At 37.6% G+C, this 22,800-nt stretch overlaps 1 protein-coding gene across 6 annotated transcripts in view; it reads left to right on the top strand.

Moving 5' to 3' along the window:
* The first annotated feature begins 167 nt into the window (after window positions 1–167).
* Window positions 168–22,800, top strand: part of ATG5 (autophagy related 5) — a 113,945-nt gene continuing 91,312 nt past the window's right edge. The window contains exons 1-5 of one of the 6 annotated variants that reach the window (XM_033512853.1): window positions 168–804; window positions 6,201–6,328; window positions 12,759–12,837; window positions 18,306–18,395; window positions 18,522–18,684. In XM_033512853.1, the coding sequence (XP_033368744.1) occupies window positions 697–804; window positions 6,201–6,328; window positions 12,759–12,837; window positions 18,306–18,395; window positions 18,522–18,684 (568 nt within the window). In that variant the 5' untranslated portion in view covers window positions 168–696. The remainder of the gene's footprint in view (window positions 805–6,200; window positions 6,329–12,758; window positions 12,838–18,305; window positions 18,396–18,521; window positions 18,685–22,800) is intronic. The other 5 variants (XR_004496460.1, XM_033512852.1, XM_015621244.3 and 2 more) reach the window with 5 other exon arrangements.

Here is a 22,800-nt window from a genome sequence, read left to right on the forward strand (position 1 = left end):
GGGGCCGCCCCCAGGCTCGGCCGCTGCCCGGGACAGCGCGCCTGGCGCTGCCGCCGCGGTGCTCCCCGGTCCGGCCCCGTGGGGCGGGAGCGCCGCTGATTCACCTCGGGCAGCTGCCGGCAGTGGGGAGGGAGGGAGGTGGACAGATAGACAGACAGACAGACAGACAAACCCCGCGGGGCCTGGCCGGGCCCCGGACGCCCCCCGGTCTCAGCGCGGCGCTAGGCGATGCTGGGGCCCGTCCTGCGGCCTCGGTGACCCCCCGGGCCGGGAGAGCCCGGCTCAGTTCGGTGTTCCCGGCCGCCCTTCTGCGGACACGGGCTCTGCTCCTGGCACCGGGGCCTCTGGGGGTGCCGGGAGCTGCGGGGCGGTAACGGGAAAGGACCTTTTGCCTCTGCGGATGGGGCGTTATGCAGCCTTAGGAAATGCTCATTTACGTTTCACTCCTTATCCACCATGTGTTTGTAGTTGGGAGCTTAATTCATCCCGTTTTTTGTACCAAGTGATGCATTTAATGCCCCGGTGACAGCGTTGGTCAGCCTGCAGGATCGTAGTTATGGGAGAACCTTTAACAAGATGTATTTTATTTGCAGTCGTGCTGACTTATTTTTTTTTTCGGGGGGTGGTGGGGAATGGGTTACATTTGTAGCTGAAGAAACAAATTGATCTACATGTGCTTCACTGTCCATTGGAAGAATGACAGATGACAAAGATGTACTTCGAGATGTGTGGTTTGGGCGAATACCGACCTGTTTTACTCTCTATCAGGATGAGATAACTGAAAGGGAAGCTGACCCCTATTATGTGAGTATGACAAAGGCAGTCACAAATAGTCCAAGATCCTGGTTATGTTCATTTCCTTCATTCTCATCACGTCTACTACTGCGTGTTGTGAAAAAAAAACCAATTATTTTCTTATTTTGGTAGCTTCTGAAAGTAAACTTATAGCCATGCTGTGTGACTTCATCTTTCTTCACAGCAAATGGAAAACTTCAGGCTTGTTTCAATAGTGACAGAAACTTATCACAGATAATTTAGATCGTTGAAAAAATTCTTAGAAAGTCAGTGAGTGACTAGGTTAAGGAGGAGGCTGCATGTGAATTTGTATTTTCTTGGATAATGAAGAGTAGAAGGGAGAGAACTTCTCTTAATGCAGAAATAATTTAGTCAGACTTATGAAATCTTCAGCGTTAAGGTTGGTCACCTGTGTAACACAAACTCCTAATGAACACTGTCTCTGTGGATGACTTCTCCTCATTTTCTTTTCTTTAAAGTCCAGCAGCCATGAGAGCTCTAGCTCAGAAATAGGAAGAGCAACTATAACGGCTAAACAGAACACTGCCTGAACAGGATGGCTAGCTGATGATAAAAAAGGGATGATGGATGTGTTTAAGTTGTAACATAGAAGTCCCTTCTATAATGATATATTTATTTATAATGTTCTCAGCAGTTTTCAGTCTTTCACCACCTAAGAGACATGTAATTGATAAAGAATGTTAGCTGATTCAGTGAAATGCAAATTTGAAATGTAACAAGTATATGGGAGGGAAATCTTGAACTTTTAATCTTTATGGAATTCTAAAATTCTTAAGTCTTATTGTATCCCATTCTGCACTGGATATAATTTTTTTTTCTGTGTTTTATAGCATCTTTGTGTCATCAGTTTCTCATTTGCATGTGTTGTTTTGAAACGTAATGAACTATAAGTGCTTTCTGTTCAGCAGTAATAGTGCTCATCTTTGTATGTTTTATTTTCATCATTGGTAAAAGATAAGCACTTTGCTTCATATTTTTTGACCTATTGCCAAATACATCTAAGATACTTAAAAGTCTCAGACTTCAAATTTTAAATAGGAGTTAAAATTTATTTGCATGCTTCGTGTAAGAGCTACTTGAAAGGTATAAGTCGAAGTTCAGAGGTTTACAGCCTTGATCTGTTCAACATTGGCATGGAAACCATGAAACCATGTTATCCTTGTGGTTTGGCCAGATTTCTAAGTCAAGGAAATCATGTTAAGGTCATAGGATTTCTTTTATTTACTCCACATAAAGTATGCACAAAAATTCTCAATGCTTAATTCTTTGTTCCTGCAAAATGCAGTTACTTGCAGATGACAGTTCTAAAATTTTAGCTTCTTCATTTTTCAGTTCACGTTGGAGCTGGTCTTACAGCTTTGTGTCTTTGGAGGGACCAAGGATTTATAATAGTGTAAGGCAGAATAGCAATCAAGGTTTTATGTCATGGTGTAGCTCTGGTAGTTTCAGAGTGTGTTTGCATTAATGTTTTTGTTCAGATTTGAAATAACTCTTCATCCTTTCCACTTCCTGTGCCCAGGTTGGCATCACAGAGCAGTCAGCCCATGGGCTGAATCATTTTCACGTGAAGCTGAAGCGACAGATGGGCTGCAGCTGCTAATGGACATTTAGTGTATGGGAGCAAACTTGAGCTAAATCAAAATAAAATAAAATTATGGGTAAAGTAGGAAAGTATATGTAGTTAACATTCTAGCCCTTGACATTAGCTCTTCAGCTTTACATGTCTTCTCTTACTTGTTAGTATAGATATAACCTCTGTATTTCAGATTGCCTTTCATAAATGGAGAGACTGCATGGGGAGGAAATACTGGCATCATTAAGATGAGGGAGGATAAAGGATTCTGCTTGGTGGAACTTGCTTTATGAAGATGAAGGATGACATAGACTTGGAGGGTGAGGGGTTAGAAAACAACCCAGAGTCTGTGGGATGGATTTCAGTTTTTGTGAGTGGTGTGACAGGAGAGCCCTGTCTGTCAGATGGGTTAGTGCAGCACAGGTGCTGAAGCATGTGTGTATCACCTTGTGGCACTACACAGGGGTAGGACAAATAATTGAAAATCAGCTTGTCTATCCTTTGGAAAGAGTGGTGACATAAAGACTGTGCAGCCCTGGTAGCCCACTGTCCTATGTCTTAATATAGTCATGTAGTGTAGGTTTCTGCAGTTATGCTAGAAATGGATACATCAGTTTTCTTTGGAGTGTTTCATGCAGATGCTTACATTTTGAGTGGCAGCGTATTTAGGAACAGTTTGCTTGAACTACTTTTGTTGCTGATTTATCTGGTTTTTCTCTCATCCTAAAATAGTTATGCTTTTTTTTTTTTAAGTTATATACTGTTTGCCTCTTGGTGCAAGCAGCAGTTAGAGAGAAGAGGGTGAAAGAAGTGTACAGGAAGCAGAGACTCATTGGCTGAGACTTGTCAGATGTATAAAGAACAAAATTACAGCAGGGTACAGTCTTAGAATGATGCTCTGCCCAAGGGACTGGTCTTTAACAGGATCACTCTTTAGCTTGCTTGGTGTCAAAAATATTATTTTAAGGTATCTGTAGGAGAGAGGAATGTGAAACCATTCCACATTAGAATGTTCTGTTTCATATCCCTCGACACTTTAGTGATGAGACCAGTCTAGTGCTTGTTAAATCTGTAATTTTTCTGTTTTAGTGCTTTGCATGTATAAATACTGCATGCTCTGCAATGAAACCTGTGGATATACCTGGAGAAGTACTCTCTACCCAGTTATATTGCAAGCATTTACTTAGGCATATGAGGAGTTCTTTGTATTTAATTTAACCTCCTGGTTAATAAGAAAACATTCCTGGTTGTTGTGATTAAATACTGTAGTAATACATAATATTAAAAAGGAAGGTGTTGTGGTTTGTGTAATTTTCAGGGGTGACATTTAGGGACGGCTGCAAGGATTTGTTCTGCTTGGTGATGTATTTGGAGATTAACTTTTCTTAATTTAATGAAGAGAACTCATGACCTTATTTGTTAGCTTTCAGTGGCTGGGGAAGGGACATTAAAAGGAGTAACAAACTCCTTTGTTTGAAAATGTGTTTAAACTGCTCTTAAAGATCTCACTTAACAGATTTTTCATCCTTGTAAATCTCTAAGATAATTAGAACTAGAAAAGTGGTAGAATTGGATCCTTCCACTTCTATGGAAGGGGATAACTGTATCGAGGTAGAAGAACTGGGGGGACCAAACAATGAGTTCAGTAGGTTCTACAAATGCTCAGCATCTCTGGGAAACAGTTAATTCATGTTAATCTGATTAACTGTTGTGTTTTGTACAGTTGTACAGTTTTTGTTAAAGCCTTTTGGGAGTACTGGTCACATTCTGTTAAATTCAGTTGAATGCTGTTTAGTTACTGTCTGTGTTCTCTAATTGTGCTGAAGTAGAAACTGGGTTGTTCTTTCACAGTGTAAACCAAAGCAGAATATTTTATAGAGGAAGTTATGCAATTTAAATTGTTATGTGAAACAGTGTTGCAATAAATAATGCTTTAATATATTTATCAATTCCAGCATGGCTGTGCTACATGCAGCATGCTGAAAATTGGCATTTTTAAGAGTCCTAATAAGTCTCATCAGAGTACACCAGCACTAATTTAACTGTACATATCATGCAGAAATAACATTAAATTACAAAAAATATGTGGGTGTGATTAGTACAGTCTGGACTATATTGTCTCAAGAACAATCAGTGAAGATATGTGGAATTGGGTGAATAAAGGATAAGCTTATGTTGTCATTTAAGTACGAAGCAATTCTTACTTGAATGTGTACATAACTTCATTTGATATTGAGTTTGTTTGCCTTTTAAAAATGACTGTGTTTTGATTACATTGCTCCTATGAAACAAGGTAGAAACAATGTGATGATGGTAATAAAAGCAGCAGATGGAAAAAGAAAACCATATGGTACATGAAAAATGGAGTGTTAACTGACATGATGTCTGTGATAGTGGTGAGACTTGGCCTTATGTAATTTTAGAAAATTATAAAATTTAGCAGTGTCACAGATATAACCTAATGTGGCATTATCAAAAAGATGAATCTGTTCTTCCAAGAACTTGATGTGCTCTCAATACTTCTTTTTGTATTTACAATACAAATTGTAGTATGGTCAAAATATTATCTGATTTATATATCAAAGTGTGGTCTAATTATTGGAGAAATTCTGGAGCAATGTTGCAGCAGAGATCAAGTTTTCTGTCAGGCAAAATATAACCTTACACAGTTTGGGAGGTCTGTACTGCAAACATTCATTTAGGGCTGGCATTATTCATATACTATAAAGAAAATACTTTAAGAAACAGCACTGGTTATGAGGAACACTGGAAAACAAATGTTTCTCTAAACATGCAAAATATAGTCTATATATATCTTAGGCCCATCTATTTTATTAATGATTATGAAGCAGAAGTTTACAGGATGGATACTATTAATTTAAAATGTCTGCTCTAAAGTGAATTGATATTTTATAGGGAGGTTAATCTTTACTGAGATACTGAAAAGCATTGTTTGTTAATGCTTACAGATTGATTTATCTCTAGTAAATGTGCCACACAGTCATCAGTCAATTCACTGATTGATAGAGTCCTTAACCACTCCTGGGGATAAGGCTTTTAAAAAAACCAGATGGTAGGGAAGATGTTGCAAATAAAAATAGCACAATGTTCTGATTTGTATATTATACACTTGAGAAAATAAGATAGTATATGACAAAGCTGTAAGAATGTGTCCTCTAATTTTTTCAACTAAAAACATATTTACAGTTTTCTTTCTGATTTTAATTGCTGGGTGAAGGTTAAATTGTGGAAGTATAGTAGTCTTGACTAATAGGTTGAACTGATGAACCCAATGCAAAGAAAATGGAAATTGCCAGCTATTGGAAGTACAAAACACTTGGAAACCAAACCCTTAAGCATCTAGTTTTCATTGGCTTTTTTTTCCTTGTGCAGGAATTTCCATTTTGAAATAACAGCTGATGCACAGCTGCTCATTCTTTTCAATAAGAAGTTAGAATCTCTTATGTGTTCATATGAAAAATGTTTGAAACTTCATTATTTAAATACAGAGGAGCAGAAATTGAAATCCACTTTTCTCCCCACCACCCCCCTGAGAGAATCAAGAACTTAGTTTTTTACTTTTTTTGGTGTTAATATATTGGGTACTGCTATTCTGCATCTTCTGAGTGCACTACTTTGTAGCCTTTCATTGACCATTAAAAAGTAAACTGTCTAAAAGACCTCTTACCTTAAAAAGGGGTAGAAGAGAATGCTAACTGCATTTTGGTTATCTAAATGCATACTTGTTACAAATTTTTACTGGTTTAGAGTATTTTATTTGCACTTAAAGCTTCTATAATTTTTTTTTCAGTTGCTTTTGCCAAGGGTAAGCTACTTGACACTGGTAACAGACAAAGTGAAGAAGCACTTTCAGAAAGTTATGAAACAAGAGGAAGTTAGTGAAATATGGTTTGAATACGAAGGTACACCACTGAAATGGTGAGTTTATTGAACTTTGTACTTTATGCAGTTTATCACATAGAGAGTTCCCAGGCTGAGCACAGTTTCACTAGTTTTCATAAAGGAATCGCTCCCTTGAGTTTCAAAGACGGCAAAAGAGGAGAAGGGTAAGAAATGCATGCTTTTGGGGGAAAACAAAAGGTTTAATGTTGAACATTTTTTATTATTCTGCTTGAATTTTTACTATATGTGTAAGACAGAGGTGTTGTGTTGCACTTACTGGTTTTGTTTTCCTTGTTCCCGTAATTCAGAATGCTTGTGGTTTTGGCTTTACCGTTGCTTGCAGCAGAATTGCCAAATAAATCTTCCTTTAACGTATTCCATCTTCCTAGAAGATGCCTAGTAACACAGATAGGAAGTAATATTTCTGGAGTCTAAATGCAAATAGCTTATATGCATAACAGTAATAAAGCATGAGTAGCCTTCACTGTTCACTGGTGTGATATGCCTGCACTGTAAAAATGTAATACTAATCTGCAAGTGTTTGTTGAATTCAGTTAGTTCAAATTTACTGAACTAATTGCTGTTGATCCTGTTTTTATTTTGTCTGATGGTTAAAACTATTTTCTTTTGGGTTTTTAGTTTGTTGTGTATTTTTTGTAAGAGTTTAGGGACTTGGACTGATATTGTTTCATTTAATTAATTTTCATAAATACTTTTTATCAGGTTTTCCACTTGTTCTGCTGTTAAAGAGTTTTAAAGAAAATATTTTGAGAGCTTCAGTGTTTGTTAGTTCGGTATAGATAGTGTCAGCCCTTCAGAAGGTATTTAGTATTTTGAATGATGAAGACATTTTTATCTCTTTTTATTTCCTGTATCATCATAGGAAAGAAAACTAGTGATTTTTAAAATTTTACTGAACCTGGATTGTTTTGTGATTAGCAAGCATCACATCATGGAGACCCTGTAGATTTGGTGATGCAGTAGATCTCTTCTAGTCTTCAGTTTCTTTGAGACCAACCTAGCGTAAACCTTGAAAATATGTAAATAGAATCTGATAAAAATGATCTCTTTAAACTTTTATTATTAATGTCTGGCAAAACCAGCTTTAGACCTCTAAATAAATTATGTAGAACTTAACAAGAGATGGTGTCTTATGTGCCACAGTAATGTTGAGTCATGATACTACCTAAATAAACAGCAAGGTACCACATTTATCCTAGTGTGTTCATAATCCCAGGTAAATACTGGGAGAAAACTAGTTTTCACTGAAGTTGTAACAAGAAAGGCAAGAGAGGCTTTGTGCCTTAACCAAAAATAGATTGATGTTTTCTGTAAGTTTTCAAATACCATCATGTTTAAACTAGAATTAGAGAAACAAACTGTACAATATAGGTATAGAATAAAAATGTAGTTTGTAATTCTAAAATTAAGTGAAGAGTTATTAAATTTATTGAATGTAGAAATGAAAATAAATAGTGTAATGATGATCTGCTAATTAAAACTCTCATCTTTCAGAAAAACAAAGCCTATTCTACCAGGTACAGCTCTACTGATTTCGGTGGAACTGCTTTTCTAAGGAAAGTGCTATTTGTAAAGCAGTATTTTAGGAGAATGGTAATCCCATAAAGAGCCAACACTTCTTCTGGGGAAGACCTAAACACCACAGCTGAGAATTACGCTGAGCTAGTAGCTGGTAGAGAAAGAATAATGGGCTTTAATGTTTGATCCTTTTAGCTATGACTTGTGCATTCAGAATCAAAAATAACTTGTTAATAATATTGTTTATTCAAATTATTTACTTTGCCCTGTGAGGTCTTATTGCTTATAGTCTGTGCAGTTTCATACCTAGTTGGGATGACGTCTCTATCTGTTCAGATGCAGCTCTTCCATTTTCCAGTGAGATTTTGGAGGAAGTCTGAAACAGTTTGAACTTCAGGCTCTGCAGTGTGTTGGTCAAGTTCTTAAAGGAAATGAACCTCTCCAGGCGTGGAGTTACATGGGCCTGGCCTCTTTTTCTTGCTGAAAGTGTTGGGATAGGGGAAAATGGATTATTTGGCCACAGGAGGTGTGTGCTGGGTGAGGGTCTGTGTCACCAAAGTAAGGAGTTTCAGGAACAGATTATCAGACTGTGCAGCATTAAAGACTACAGAAGGAAGTGGATCAAACCTCAGACCATCCTGCAGCTACAGGAGGCTAAGCCTACAATCATATTGGAGGAGATGCAGGCAAAGACTGTTAGAAAACAATCTCCTAAGATTGTTTAGAAATCTCCTAAGACTGTTAGAAACAATCTCCTAAGAGTTTATGACTTCTTGCAACAAGAGGAATGTTCCTTCAGCACCTGCATTTCTCTAAGTACAGCACAGGTTCAGTGCTCTGGCTGCAGGTGAAGGACTGAAACTGTTGTCCAGTGATGCATCTGATATGTCTGAGCCTGAACTGTGTAGGGGCAACAGGAGGAAATGAAAAATAAGGTCAAAAGTCTGTATTCTGCTTACTATCCTTTCTCTAGGACTTCTAACTCTGCCATTTTGTGATCACTGCAGCTAAAGCTGCTACTGATTATCACAACTCTTTTGTCTGAACTGATAAGTAACAGATTGAGCTTTAGGTTATCTCTGGTTCATCCAGTGTCTGTATCAGGAAATCTTGACTACTTGTGTCCCGCTGTGTTGCTTTTCCAGCAGATATGAGAGTTTAACAGGAAAGAGGATCTGTGATGTAGACACTTAGTGAGTTGTTAAAAGAAGACTTTATCTATTTTCTCACCTAGATTGTTCTGATTGTGCATGATCTGTTGCCCTTATTAGTCCTTCCTCTGTTCCTGAACCACAAGAACTTGACCAACCTGTTGCCTGTCCTATTAAGTTTGATACATCTAAGCTGCTCCCTGACATGGAAGACAACCCTCTGTCCTCATCTGCCCTGCCTGCCTTTACTAATCAGCTTATGTCTGTCCTTCCACAGCAGTATTTCAGTTGTGCAAGCTGTCTAGCTGTACCTCAGGTAGCCCTCTCCCAGTAATGTCATAGCATGTACAACTGTAGTTTTAATTGCTTATTTTCCAAGCTATGATCTCTTATATAGTTACTTGTGGTGGGCTCTCTTCTACCTTCTCTTATCATTTTGACGTCTCCCTTGTAGCTGTCACCTTTCACCACTTGCTATCCACCCATGTCAATTAATTTCTATTTATCTGCGGGTTGTTATTTACACTTCCATTGTTAATGGTCTTAAAGCTCTTACCAGGTTGGGAAACCTTAAGGCAAAGATACTTTTGTCTGACTTAGAGATTCCATCTCTCCCTGGCTGTCCATCATCCCCGAAGAGTATCCTATGTCTCTAAAAGCCAAGTATGTCCTTGTTGTTGCGCCAGCTGCATAACCAGCTCCTGACCTGCAGACAACTCATTGAACCTGTCTCCTTTAATGGCAAAATTGAGGAGATACCTCCTTGCCCCTACAATTTGTAGAGTCACTTTTGATACTCTACGGGGTTCTGATGCAGTGCTTAAAATTTGTGCCCATGTGGGTAAACAGCAAGTACTAATAAGCCAAGCAGACAACAACTTTGCCACTCTGCAGCTTTGGAACAAGCAGCAAACCTCTGCAGGTTAACAAGTAAAGTTGGCATTTGGGGCTCTCTCCCCTGTCGGATGGAGTCTCCTGGTTCTATGACAGCTTCCTCTGCCTGTGGATGTGCTGTTCAGATAGCTCTGATGCTTCTTCAGAACTTCCAGCCTCTTTTCTAACACTGAAGCACTGCCAGTGGATGGAGAAGGCCTGCCCTCTTTTGCCCAGAGGTTAAGAAAACTTTTCTGTCTGTCCACCCAGGAGCTGCTCTGGCAGTCACACACTTGGGCCACCTGAGCTGGGACCGAGGCCCCTTTGCAGCAGGCGGCTCCAGGGAGCCGATGGGCGCCTTGCTCGACTCCCTGCGCACCCCAGAGCCGCACAGTCCGAAAAGGCTTCCTTACCTGCTCGACCCTCGGTTCCCATAGCAGAGCCTCAGGTGCCTGGTTCCTTCAAAGACCTTAGTCATGGTGTAACAACAGAGTAGCAGCTTCAACCGGTGCCCCTGAGCAGGGACCCCAGAACAAGGAACCCCTGAGCTTTTATACCCTCAGTCTGTGTGTGATAGTGTGGGGCTTTGTGTCATTGGCTCCTGCCATGTCCCTGAGTCACCAGTCACCTGGCAGGGCCACAGGTCCCCCTGCCCTTTCCTGTGCAAAAGGTCTGTGCACTTGTTCTGACCTCTTTTCTGGGGCTCCCATCACCCTGAGCTTAACCTGCAGCTCCCTCTGCAGCTGCACACTGAGCTACTGGCACTGAATGGATTCCTCAAGACCAGAGTTCACACAACTCTGGTTCTCCCCATCCTGTGAGTCCCCACTGACCACTCCAATGACTACTGACACTTTCTCTCCAGATTCTCATCTCTGTGAGATCTTGGTGATGATGCCATTAATCTCTGTATCTTCCCTGATGCAGTGCAGCCCCTAGCTTCCTGCAGCTCTGTAGTTTGCTTGTGACATAGCTCCTCACTAATCTGCACTTCCTCTAGGCAAGAACATTTCTTCGACTTCCTCCAAACCTCAGGAGAGGTCCCAAGCGCTTCTGGCAGTTTGAAACCTGGAGAGCTGCAGCCTTTCTCAGGAGCTCTACTTGACTGATACCAATCTGTGTTGGAATAGTTTCTTCAGATGCTAGGGGATGGCACTGCAGCTTATTTCCATCCTGTCTGAACACTTTCACGTGGCTTTCAGTGGACTTTTGTGTGGGTTGTGTTCTAGCCCTAATTGTATAGGTTGCTCTCTAGTGCTAACTGGATGGGTACTTGACCCTTCCTGTTCATAAATTAGCAGAAGACAAAAGGTCAAAGTACCATTTAATTATGCATCTATTAAGTCTGCAAAGCACAGGGATTTTACTGAAAAAAATTTGATTACATGAACTTCACTTTGTGATCTTAACTGATTAGAAGATAAAAATGTAAGCCAAGACCTGATGCAGGAGTTTTAGTGTGGTATTTTTGTTGCTTTCTTTTTCTTAGTTATCTGTTTTGTTGTATAAATTGAAAGTAACTGGAAGTAATTTTCTTGTTGAAAATTTGTGTTCATCTAATTATCAAATTTGATTTTTGTTACTTAACTCACCTGGAAAACCACTCTTTCATGGGGCTCTTGCTGAATCCCTGTTAAGTCTTTAGGATATGATTGGCAGTTAGTAGTTAAAAATCTGTGGTAAAAACTTGAGCATTAGCAGTGAATCAGGATAAATCTGGATATGCATCCTCTTTATTCTCAGGTAAGCTCAGGAACTGTAATAGTATTTTGGGTTTTATTTTGCAGTTGTGGTGAATTTGGCTTAGCTTTGGGGTGGCTCACCCGTAGAGGGTGCTAAAGCACTGCTGTGTGAAAGTTTCACCAATCTGGAAAATGGCTTGGCACAGGTGCTGTTAAAGCAACACTCTCGGTTAGTACTCTTGGGACTTCCAAAACTTATGTACGTGCTTGCGTCTGCGACTTCTGATCAGTCCCGTTTAATTCAATGAAACTAATCACTTTACAGTTCAGCGTGTGTTTCTCTCTGCATAATAAGGCTCTTTGGGTTACGATTTTTCAAAGATAGGAGAATGAGTCTTGGTATGTTGAATGTAAAAAAAAAAATACATATTTTATCAAAAATCTTGCCAATATCTGAAGAAAGAGCTTTTTTCACAATGCCTGTGGAGGTTTTGTGTGTGTGATATATGTTCCATGTTCTGCTGGGGGCTGTTTATTCTAATGAATTTAAGGGAGAGAAAGCTATGAGACTGAAGTGAATACTTGTCAGAAGCAAGCTTTTTTATGTAACTCCTTTAATCTAAAATACCACTGAGATACAAAACTCCAATTATTTTTTTTTCTTCTTTTCATTCTTCTTAATTTGATACTAAAGAGACAGAGTTGATCTTGATCTATCATCTTTCAGCCTTTAACAGATACATAATTTTTTCACTCTTCTACTTATTCTCTGCATTGATGTATCAGATGTGTGGGAGAAGGAAAGGATGTTAAGGGTCAGTGTGGTATAAACCCAGGACACTCAAGCATCTGAAAGCATGTGTGCTTTTCTGTGAGACCAGCTATTCCTAGTCTGATGCTTTTTAACTAAAAGTACTGTTTTGGAAAGTTCCACAAAGCAGCTGTAGGCCACTCAAGGCAGTTGCAAAAGTAGCAGTGTTTTGTGGGCACAGCTTGGAGACCACTGTTTAGATATTGAACATGTACATTCCAGACTTGATTCTGCCTGTCAGTCATCTAAACTTGCCTGTATAACTTTACTAAGAAAACAATAAAAAATCCTAATTGTGGGAGTAAAACAGCTATTTTTTTGTGTGTGCGTGTAAATGCAGGTGTGTTAACTGTGATATGTAAAAGTAAAAGCACAGCTTCTATATTTAATTAATATCTTGTCATTTTTAGGCATTACCCAATTGGCTTACTCTTTGATCTCCATGCATCAAATACAGCCCTTCCTTGGAGCATCACAGTGCATTTCAAGGTAAATTGATATAGACCCTTTTTTTAAGAACAAGTGAGCATGAGATTGCATGACATTTGGAAGCTAGGAAAAAGTTTCATAACTATTTTATAAAACATGTGAATGGTGTGATTTGAAAGGGAGAATATCCATTGTTCAGGAAGCATTCAAAGGTTTCTGTAAATCTGCAGCTGTTTTCCATGAAATTGTGTGTGCTTTTACTGGACTTTCCTTAAAAAATTATCCTATTACAATCTCAAAATCCAAAATTGTTTTTCATGTTATGAGGCTTATGATAGAAGAACTTTCTGTAATGTTTTTAATTTAATTGTCTTGAGTTGACTGAAGATTGGGAAGATTGAGAAGTGCTTGTCCTTGTAGGCATAAAAGAGCATGGAGATGCATTCCATGACTTCAAAGATTTCTACAGCTGTTGTACTTAATGTTGGTCCCTTTTAGAGAACTGAGTGAAATGAGTTGGTCTTGTGACAGCTTAGTCACAGGAGAGACATTATTTTGATTATGCACTGTAAACCCATTTGGTATGACTTAGTAGCACTACTGATCTTTGCTCAGAATGGAACTTGAACAGGGTTAGCTTTGGTGCAGGATTCTTGCATACTTTGAAGTGCACTGAGGAAATAATTCCAGGTATGTTTTGAGGTTAAAAGCACAACTACAAATCATAATATTTAACTTTGAAATGTTAATTTCTCCATTGTAAAAGAAACGGTGCAATAGGGAAACTGATCTGATGGACAACGCTACATTAATAGGCTTGATTTTTGTGCGTGAGAGATTTGAGTGAAATGAAAAGTGTATTGGGAAGCACTTGCATTGCATATTTTCATTGAAACAATTCTCAAAGGTGTATTAGAAAAGCTTTTTCCAAGAGTAATTGATTATTATTGGAAGTGTACACTGAAACCATGTGTTGAAACTTCTAAAATGATTGACTTAATGGATCTGAAGTTGGGGATGTTTTTGAAACTATTGTAATTGCTACACTTGTCTGATAAATGTCAGAGACCTGGGATGAGGAAACTTCCAGAATGTTCTGAAGAAAATGTAGGGCGTCTAGTTTCATAAATCATGGTTTAATTGTTATGTTCTGAGAGCTCTGGAATATTAACAGTGGCAGTGTGGGGATGTTGCCATCACAAAGCAGAGGCATCTTGAGAATTAAGTTGCAGCATCACAGTGCCTTTTAATCAGCAACATAAATTTGACTTTAATGTTCTCGTGTTGCTGCTTGCCAAAAGATTAGCTACTTTTAGTTTTTCTCAAAGGTGTACATTAAAGATCAGCAGAAATAATTAACTGCTGAAGTGGTTTTACTTTAAAAGTTGATGTAATTTAGTAATATAATACTGTGGAGTTAGCACCTGCATAATCTCTCTTCCTATTTTGATGTAATCTGAAAGTTTATTTAAATAAAACCCCTCTGAATCCTGAAGTCAAAACATAACTGAAAGATATCAAAGTATGTCAAAATATTGAAGAGGTTTTCATGCGTTACAGTTCCTTACAGCTGAATACTTTAGGTGTGGGATTTTTGACTAGAGTATTCTTTTCATTTCTGTGTAGTTATTCTTCAAATGATGTTGTAATTTTTATTTTGCTTAATTAAACAGTGTTAGATTTTATGGAGTTTAACTTCTGTTGTTGTGGCTGTCTCCTTTCTTCTACCAATGCACGCAGTCAACAACAGATATCTCAAACATCTGTAAAAAGTGTTTTTCAACTTCTTTTTAAAAATCAAACTCCCCCTATCAGGTTTCTTTGTTTGAAGTTAAGAACATGGAAAAGGTTTGCTTTTGTTCAGCAGAAGTTTTCAAGTTGATAGATGTTTGTAATGGTCCTCCTGTGTTATGTATGCAGACCAAATCATAAACACACTTGGTTTTTGCATTGAAGAAACAGTTTGTTAATTTGTACTTCTAGTGTGCAATAAAATTACATGCATTGTATCTTGCAAAGTTGAAAAAGAGTTGCATTAAATAGTTGCAGAAGGATGAGGCTGAGCAGCATACTGGAGTTTGAGAATCATGAGATGCTGTGGCCTGAGAAGTTGGTTTTGTTATCCAGGTATGGCTTTATGGGAAGGAGGGAAATTCTATCCCTTCCTGTTAAAATCATTTCACTTTACTCTGTGGCCTGTTTAACACTATTGATGTTCTCAGTGTGGTAACCACCTCTCCAGATTTTGGGCAGTAGATAAGAAATGGTGAACTGCTCTGGAAATAGCAGCACTATTGGGGGAGGGGAATGCTGAGGTTCTGCTGAAGCCATTGTCTGCTGGTGCCTCCCTCTCCACCCATGACCTGATGTACAGGAGAGACAGCATCTGTCCTTATGTGGCACTCATCATCTTTGTGGTTTTTTTAGATGGAGGTTGGGTCGGGTAGAATGGAAAGGAAGTGCTTTTCCATATAGCACATGGATAAATTGTGGAACTGCTAGGAGATACTGTGGAAGCCAGAAATATAAATGGGGTTTTTTTGAAATCACTTTCTTAAAGAAAAGACCACTGATGGTAACTAAACACAAATACATAGATGCACCCCCTGCCACTGGATATATTCCTTATGGTTTTTAATATCCTATTTTCTGTAAATATAGTCTAATGTAAGTAGACTGTCACAGGATAAACAGATGTTTTGAGAACTAAAACTGAGATAAAAATATGGGTGGAATGGAGTTATGAAACCAGACTGTTGAAATTGCCTGTGATGTTTTTTGGTACAGTTTTATGTGAGAGGTCGTTAGTGCTCTTCTCTGTACAGACGATACCTATTTCTTTGTGTTCAGTTCATATTGCAAGGGTATACATATATGTGAAATTAAAAAACGGGACTCCTCGCGCTTTCTATGAAAATCAGAGTCAACCCTTCATAACTGTTCCTTCAAAGATGCAGGACATGGAGGGAGTAGGACAACACCAATAAAAGTACTGCATTAAAGCTACTTACATCATCTCTTAATACATTTTGCAAATTTCTTAGTTGTATATCCAAGAGTGGCTACCAGTTTCTTTACAATTGTCCCTTTCTTCAGGGAACTGAGTAAGTTGTTTATGATTGATCAGTATTTCTTCAGGTAGAAAGAAGGCTTTTTTTTTTTTAAAGTACAAGTATGCTGATCTACATTTAAGTATAAAACTTATTGTTTTGCGCCCTGATTGATAAATCAGCAGGGATGCCAAGTTTTCTGTTGGTAGTCTCTGTAGGTGAAACTGTTTCATATGCTTCTTGCAGATGTGCAATGTTTTTTTAAGTAGTCACTTTCATGTTGAGGCTTTTCAGCTGCTACTCACAGTACTTCATAGAAATGCGTCAGTATTTTCCCACTAAAGAAAAGTGTACACAGCACTGAGAATTAGGAGTGTTTTCCAGTCTTTCACAGTGTTACTTCTTAGAAGCTGGGAAAATTAATCATGCCACACCTAGTTCTACTACTGTATCTAGATTCTTTATAGTAGCTTAACTAGCTTTGACCAATCTTATATAGATCCTTGCTGTTCTGCAGACTACAGTTTGATGATTTCTGGAAGTCATCCTCAGGGAGTAACATTAGCTGCAATTTGAAATTCATTGGAAGCAAGTCAGCGGGAAGATGTCTACCTGTGGAAAGAGAAGAGAAAGACCCCGCAGTTCAATATTTAGACACATGTGTAGCAAAGCAGTTGTTGTACCAAAACTGTTTTCATAAACTTGGTTAAAACATCAGTTTTTTGACTATGAAAGTCAGTTTCTCTAGGGTCTTTTATTACTTGGCATTAGGTACGTACCACTGTTTCTTCCTTTGTTTTGAGGGATGCCAGTGTCTCACTTTGAATTCTTAAAGAACTTTTTTGATCTTTAAGTATGCTATTTCTGTCTATTTGTTTGTTCTGGATTGGTTATGAGACCTTACATATTTTTATTTGAGCAAGTAAATTGAACTTCTGAAAGTATTTTACAGGCCTATGCAGATGTCAATTGGCAAGTAACCATCCCAGTAATGTTTTCCTAGTAATCTTGGGCCCAATTATTGCTGAGACACTCAGCTTTGTAGGGTAGATGAGGATCAAGGTCTGCCCCAGTAGAACTTTCCTTATTGTTCTGTCTTCTTTAATGTCTTTGTACTTGGCCATTCTCATATAAGAGACAAGATTTACCTCTGTCCTTAGATTTCTAGTCAGCTTAACATACACCAGTAGTAACAGCGGCATTCCCTTTTGCAAGTTCAATGCCAAACCATGTGAACTTTAGTGAAAAAGATATTAGCAATTTTTTCTTTATGCCCCTGTTTTTGGAAAATACTCATCCTTTTGATCCACAGTTTCCAGAGTTTGGGTTCTCCCTGTCATAAGGAGGAAACACTATATGACATTCCATTATTTAATTTCCAACTCTTCTCAATAACCTTATGAGGAGGGAGCTATCATTGTTATCCTCAGAATTTCTTTCAGGTAAGGCAATCCCTAGCTCCCTTTTTGATATTTTGGGTTTCTCTATTTTGAAGCAATCTTCACTATTTTTTGGGGGGTTGTGTGGGAGAGTGAAGGTAGGGTTTTTTCCAGCGTTAGATTGCTCCTGCTTTGACATGTTACCTATGTTGTAAAAGCCTTTGAAAAATATCCCATTATATGTACTTGTGTTTCCAAAATGGTTTTGACAGTCACTCACAAAAGCTTTTTGAAGTGCTAGTTTGTAATGGGTTAAGAGGAAAGGGCCTCTGGTGGAATAGCATGAGAATTCAAGGATAAAAATGTGGCAAGCCCTTTTTAGGAAGGGGAATACTGATGATGCCACCACTCTGGTTTGGCTCTGAGGTTTGCTCCATTCAGCATGGTCATAAGCAATTGTGAAAATAAAATTAAGGAGGGAATAAAGGTGGGTTTTAAAACTTCTGAAAACTATAGGCACTGGATTTGTGCTAGTGAATGCTTGTGTTATTATGAAATGGCAAGTGATAGTATGTGTTGATAAAAGAAAAACTGGAGGAAGGAAAACCTCAACCTCTACAATGCTGGACTTCAGTTAATTTCCAAAAAAATCTTTTTTGTATCTGAATGAGATATACTACTGTAACTCCTTAATAAATTCATTATGAGAGGTAGTTGCCATTTACTGAAGGGTTAAGAGTTATTTGAGGAGTGGTAGTTGTGCATCTGTAATGCTAAATGCTGTGTGCCAATGTAACCAAATAAATGGGGTATAAAATCAAGTCACACAGACTAGCAGTCACATGGATTAGTTGAAGCTGGAACTGACAAAGATTTCCAGTATCTCTAAGGAAAAATGTTTGTAAGATATACTCTAGTTCATATATGTGGGTGATTCTGCTTGTTTTTCAAGGAACTGCATGCATAGAAATGGTCGATAAAATATCATAGAGAGCAAATATAAATTAGGTGCTTGTAACTAACTTCTCAGTGTTTTTTCCTATTTATTGTCTGAGATTGAATATCTGCTTGAAAACATGTTAAAATTCTGGTTTTACAGAAAGTTGTTGAGCTTTTATTTTTCCTGAAACATTTTCACTGCAACCTGTTTCTTGTCAGCAGAGTGAGAGAATGGTTGTTACGTTCTGCCGTAAGTAGAAGATTCCAGTGTGCTTCTTTTGCATAAATTTATGCCTATTTAAAGTTATCATTTATTCTTCATCTTACAAGGTATGTTATGCATTTATTTTTCTTGATCTGTCATTTCTCTTTGTAGAATTTTCCAGAAAAGGATCTTCTACACTGCCATTCTAAGGATGTGATTGAGGCTCATTTTATGGCTTGTATAAAAGAAGCAGATGCTTTAAAGCACAAAAGTCAAGTCATCAATGAAATGCAAAAAAAGGATCATAAGCAATTGTGGATGGGATTACAGAATGGTAAATACAACACATCAAGTATTAATTATATTCAGGTCAAACAAGCTAATAAATAATTTCTTCAAATTTCAGTTATTGCATGAGATATAAAATGTCATTTTTCTGCAGAATTTTTGTCTAGTGTCATGGAAAGCATTGATGGTTTTGGTGGTTTTTGGTTTTTTTTAATTAAAGTCATCATTTTTGTGATAATTCAAATGTGCCTTAAGTTATTCAAGGAATTAGTTTGGGTCATGACTCCGTTTTAAAAAACCAAAACTAGCAACAAATCAAAATAGATAAATATTATCTAGTGTACTTTTGTGCAAATGATGGTCTTAATTTGGGAGACACCTGGGGTGTAAGTATTCATTATTGGCAAACTTGGACAGTACATAAGATATTGTCTCCTCTAGTTAATGCTTATGGGTTGTCACTGGTAAACAATACAGATAAACTGTAAAAAAAGTTGTCCAGTAGATTTAATAATTTTACTTTTCTATCTGCCATTTTTAATAATTGCTTTATGGCTTTCACAAGGTCTTCTGCATTACTAAGTACTGACTTGAAAAAGTCAGCAAAATAATTCAGAACAAGATCTTTAATTAGTGTTCTTACTTTGCATAGATGATGTGTATCAATATTGCAGTTCAAAATAAAACTTTTGTTTGTAGTGCCTTCTGTATTAAGGTTTGTAGAGCCCTGTAAGTTGAAAAGCTCTTGTAGGTATTTGAGAAACTGCTCTCTGGAATGGATGGTCATGCCACTTTCATTGCATTTTTCTCATCTCCTGAAGTTGTCATTTATATTAACCCTAGGAAATTTATTTTATGAAAGCATTTTAGTGTAAGTATGAAGATGTTTATTCTGCATTGAGAGACAGAATACTGAACACTTAGAATTAACATCTTCCTGTATATGTATAAGAATAATTAAATGCATAAGAACCTTAGAATGCAAAAAACTTGAACCATGCTTTTGGTTTAGACAAGAAGATTCCAAGTTAGTTTTGGTTTAATGTGTGCATTTAGTGAGTGTGTAGCTTTTTTTTTTTCATTGTTGTTTAGTGGTACTGCCTTTCATATTGAAGGTACTCCAGTGATAGTTTTGAAGATGAATGGTTATTAGAAACTCTGTTTTCTGGTTTTTTTATTTAATTGAAAGAGAGTTAGAAATCGAGGCATTGTCTTAATTTGCCGTTTGAGTGGTAAGATCTTTGGCAAGGCTGTGCATACCTGCAAAATGAAACAGTACAAGTTAAAGTTCTTTTAACCAGAAGTTACAGAATGTTGATACTCTCAATATTTAAGGTAAGAGGACAGTTAAACAGCTTGCTTTTTTTTGTGCTCATCTTAGGCTTTATTATTTAGTTGATTATTTGTATAAGAATATCTTCAGTTGTAGGGAAAGCAGAATTTTTCTGTTTTGCTCTATAATGTTAAGAACAGAGATTGCCTAGCAAAGTTGATTTCAGGGTTTCACTGTACTTAATGAGAAATTGCACCTGTGGAATCTGACACCTGAATGAGAAGTTTAAGCAATCTTTTGAATACTTTCAAATGCTAATTTTAATTTCTCAACTCTTCCTAAAAGAGAAACAAGAAAAGCTTGTGAAACCAAGAAAACTCTTTTTAAACATGTTGTATCTTTCAATATGTTTTTATAGGCTTTCGTTTGAGATGTAATAATTTTAAACCACTTTGTGAAACAGAATGAATAACCACAAAAAAGAAAAGAAAGTAGCATTTGTGATAACTGCTTTGTAAGTAAAGATACATCTGCAGACTGTTTTTTCTGTGCAACTTCAAGCAATTTCCTTCAGTTCTTAATTATAGGACGTGTTATTTGTTTAATGAGTGATAACATTACTTGGAAGACATGTCCTCAATTTACATTTTTGAATAAAAACCTATCCAGTTTTGTTTGGAGAAATATCACTATCAAGTAATTTGTAATTTGGTATAAATATTTCTGCTGAGAAGCAGCTATTTGGACAGGTAACATGTGAAACTTACCAGTTGCTTGTAGATGGCTTTTAAGAGAAGAACTGTAATAGTGAATTTGTGGGAAAATCTTGTGCTGGTAGCAGCTGGTGGTTATTCATATCAACCTTTACATCCCTCCTCCCACCATTTCTGGTTTTATGTTAATCTGATACCAAATCAGGAAAGAATTCTTTTTTCTATTTCTTCTATTTTGTGCTGTGTTTTTTATTGCTCTTCATAGACAATTTCTGAATCACAAACCGGATAATTTCTGAGGTAGAACTCTTCTTTGGGACAGGTACATTTTTGACCAGCCACAGAGGTCTATCTGTGGTAGGGAAGCGATAAAAGCAGACTATGCGGCTATACTGACCTTTGTTCCTTTGTATGAATTGTTAAAATTCTTTGGTCAGAATTCATGGAAAATGTTACTACTGTTTTTGCTTTAACAGAGTTATAGCCATTTTTACCATGGATGAAAAGGATTTTCAAGTGGGTGGGTTTTTTTCTTCTTGCCTTTTGAGTGGAAAAATAAAGGCTTTCAGCTTTGAAACTCTAAGACTCTTTGGGCCTGCTGATGACTCAGGATCAAACGAATGAAATCCCAACTGTTTCCAGGAGGAGAGCTGTATTTTTTGCATGGTTCAAAGAATTAATATCTATAACTTCAGTATATAATGGCTCTAATAAATGAGGGGATTTAGATTCAGCACATCTGCTTTTTATCAGTTGTGGACTAACAGAAGCAACTGTACCCTCAAATTTTCACAGGCATCATTTATAACCAACAAAGACTATACTTGGTGTTTCTGATACATGAATGGGAGAAATAAGTAAAAACTCATAACTGTTTCAAGGTTTCTTTTATATATTATAAAATATAATGAAGTCATTATTTTACTGAAAATACTATGGAAAAAGAATGTAATGCTCATTCATGCTGTAGGGTTTACCAATAGTTAAGTGGCCGTATTGAATTGTTCTTATTAGAGGAGAAGAATCCTGCAAGCTTTCAGAATATTCAATATCTCTTTCTTGCCTTACTGACAGAATCAGGCTTGTGTTGTCTTGCATTTAATTCCAAGATTTATCTAAACTGTTCTTGGGTTTTTGAGAGGCAGAATTTGTGTTTGTTTTCAGTTATATAATTTCTGTTTAGAAATGTTCAAACTGCAAAAAAGAAAGCGTCTTACAGCTTTTCTTGTGCTGTGTACACTTGACCCATTCAGTTTGATGGGTGTGTTTCTCCTCTTCATAGAGAACTGATGGAAGCATTGCTGTTCTTTACCTCATGGTGAGCATGCTTTGGTAGCTGAACAAATCTCTGGTCTCAATTCATCATTTGAAATTTGCTTAGAAAATCTTCTGGAGTTTATCAGGAGAATGAATAAAAAAGCTACTAGTTTTTAAATCAAAGTTACCTTGTATACTTCTTCCCTGTACTGCTACCAAAATGGGGAGTTCTTCCCATGTTCAATCTGTAGAGGTTTGATTAACTGTGAAGAAAGATTAAATAATTAATTTGAACTTTGAAAATTTGTGTATTGCTTAAAAGTGATTTTAAAAACCCAATCATTACCTTCCTGGGCTGATAGTTAAAAGTTTCCCCAAATTCATGAAGTTGCCTTATAATTAGCATCAGTATGTGCTTATTCTGGAGTTAAGCTAGCATGGCACGCACCAAACATCGGTGTTGCTGATACCATTGAACTTAGGGAATGTGAATTAGACTGGTTCAGATAGCCCTGTGCAAAATCATCCCAGTGCTGGTTTGGTGTTGAGCAGGGTCTGTCTTCGAGCAGGCTGGACCTGCAGAATGAATCGGCTGCATCAGAGAGGGCCTTCCTGGGAATGTTTTTGGTGTTTTTTCCATAGCAGTGGGTTGTGTTTGGGGTTTGGTTGATTGTGGTGGTTTGTCTGGTAATGGTTTGTGACCTAGACCTCACTGTTAGTTATGTAGCGTTATGGGATTGTTACCCTTTCTGCTCAAATGACTAAGCCAATGCTCCGCTCATATGGGTGTAGTATCGAGCGTCTAAACTGCCATCCCCCTGAAACTGCTTTTGGCTTTGTTATTCCTCTGTTCTGGCCTGGTGTCTACTTGAATAGCTGCCCTTTGCTGTGGCACAAAGGTGGGGAATTGATGGCAGCC

Source organism: Parus major, chromosome 3, assembly GCF_001522545.3.
Source record: "Parus major isolate Abel chromosome 3, Parus_major1.1, whole genome shotgun sequence".
NCBI lineage: Eukaryota > Metazoa > Chordata > Aves > Passeriformes > Paridae > Parus > Parus major.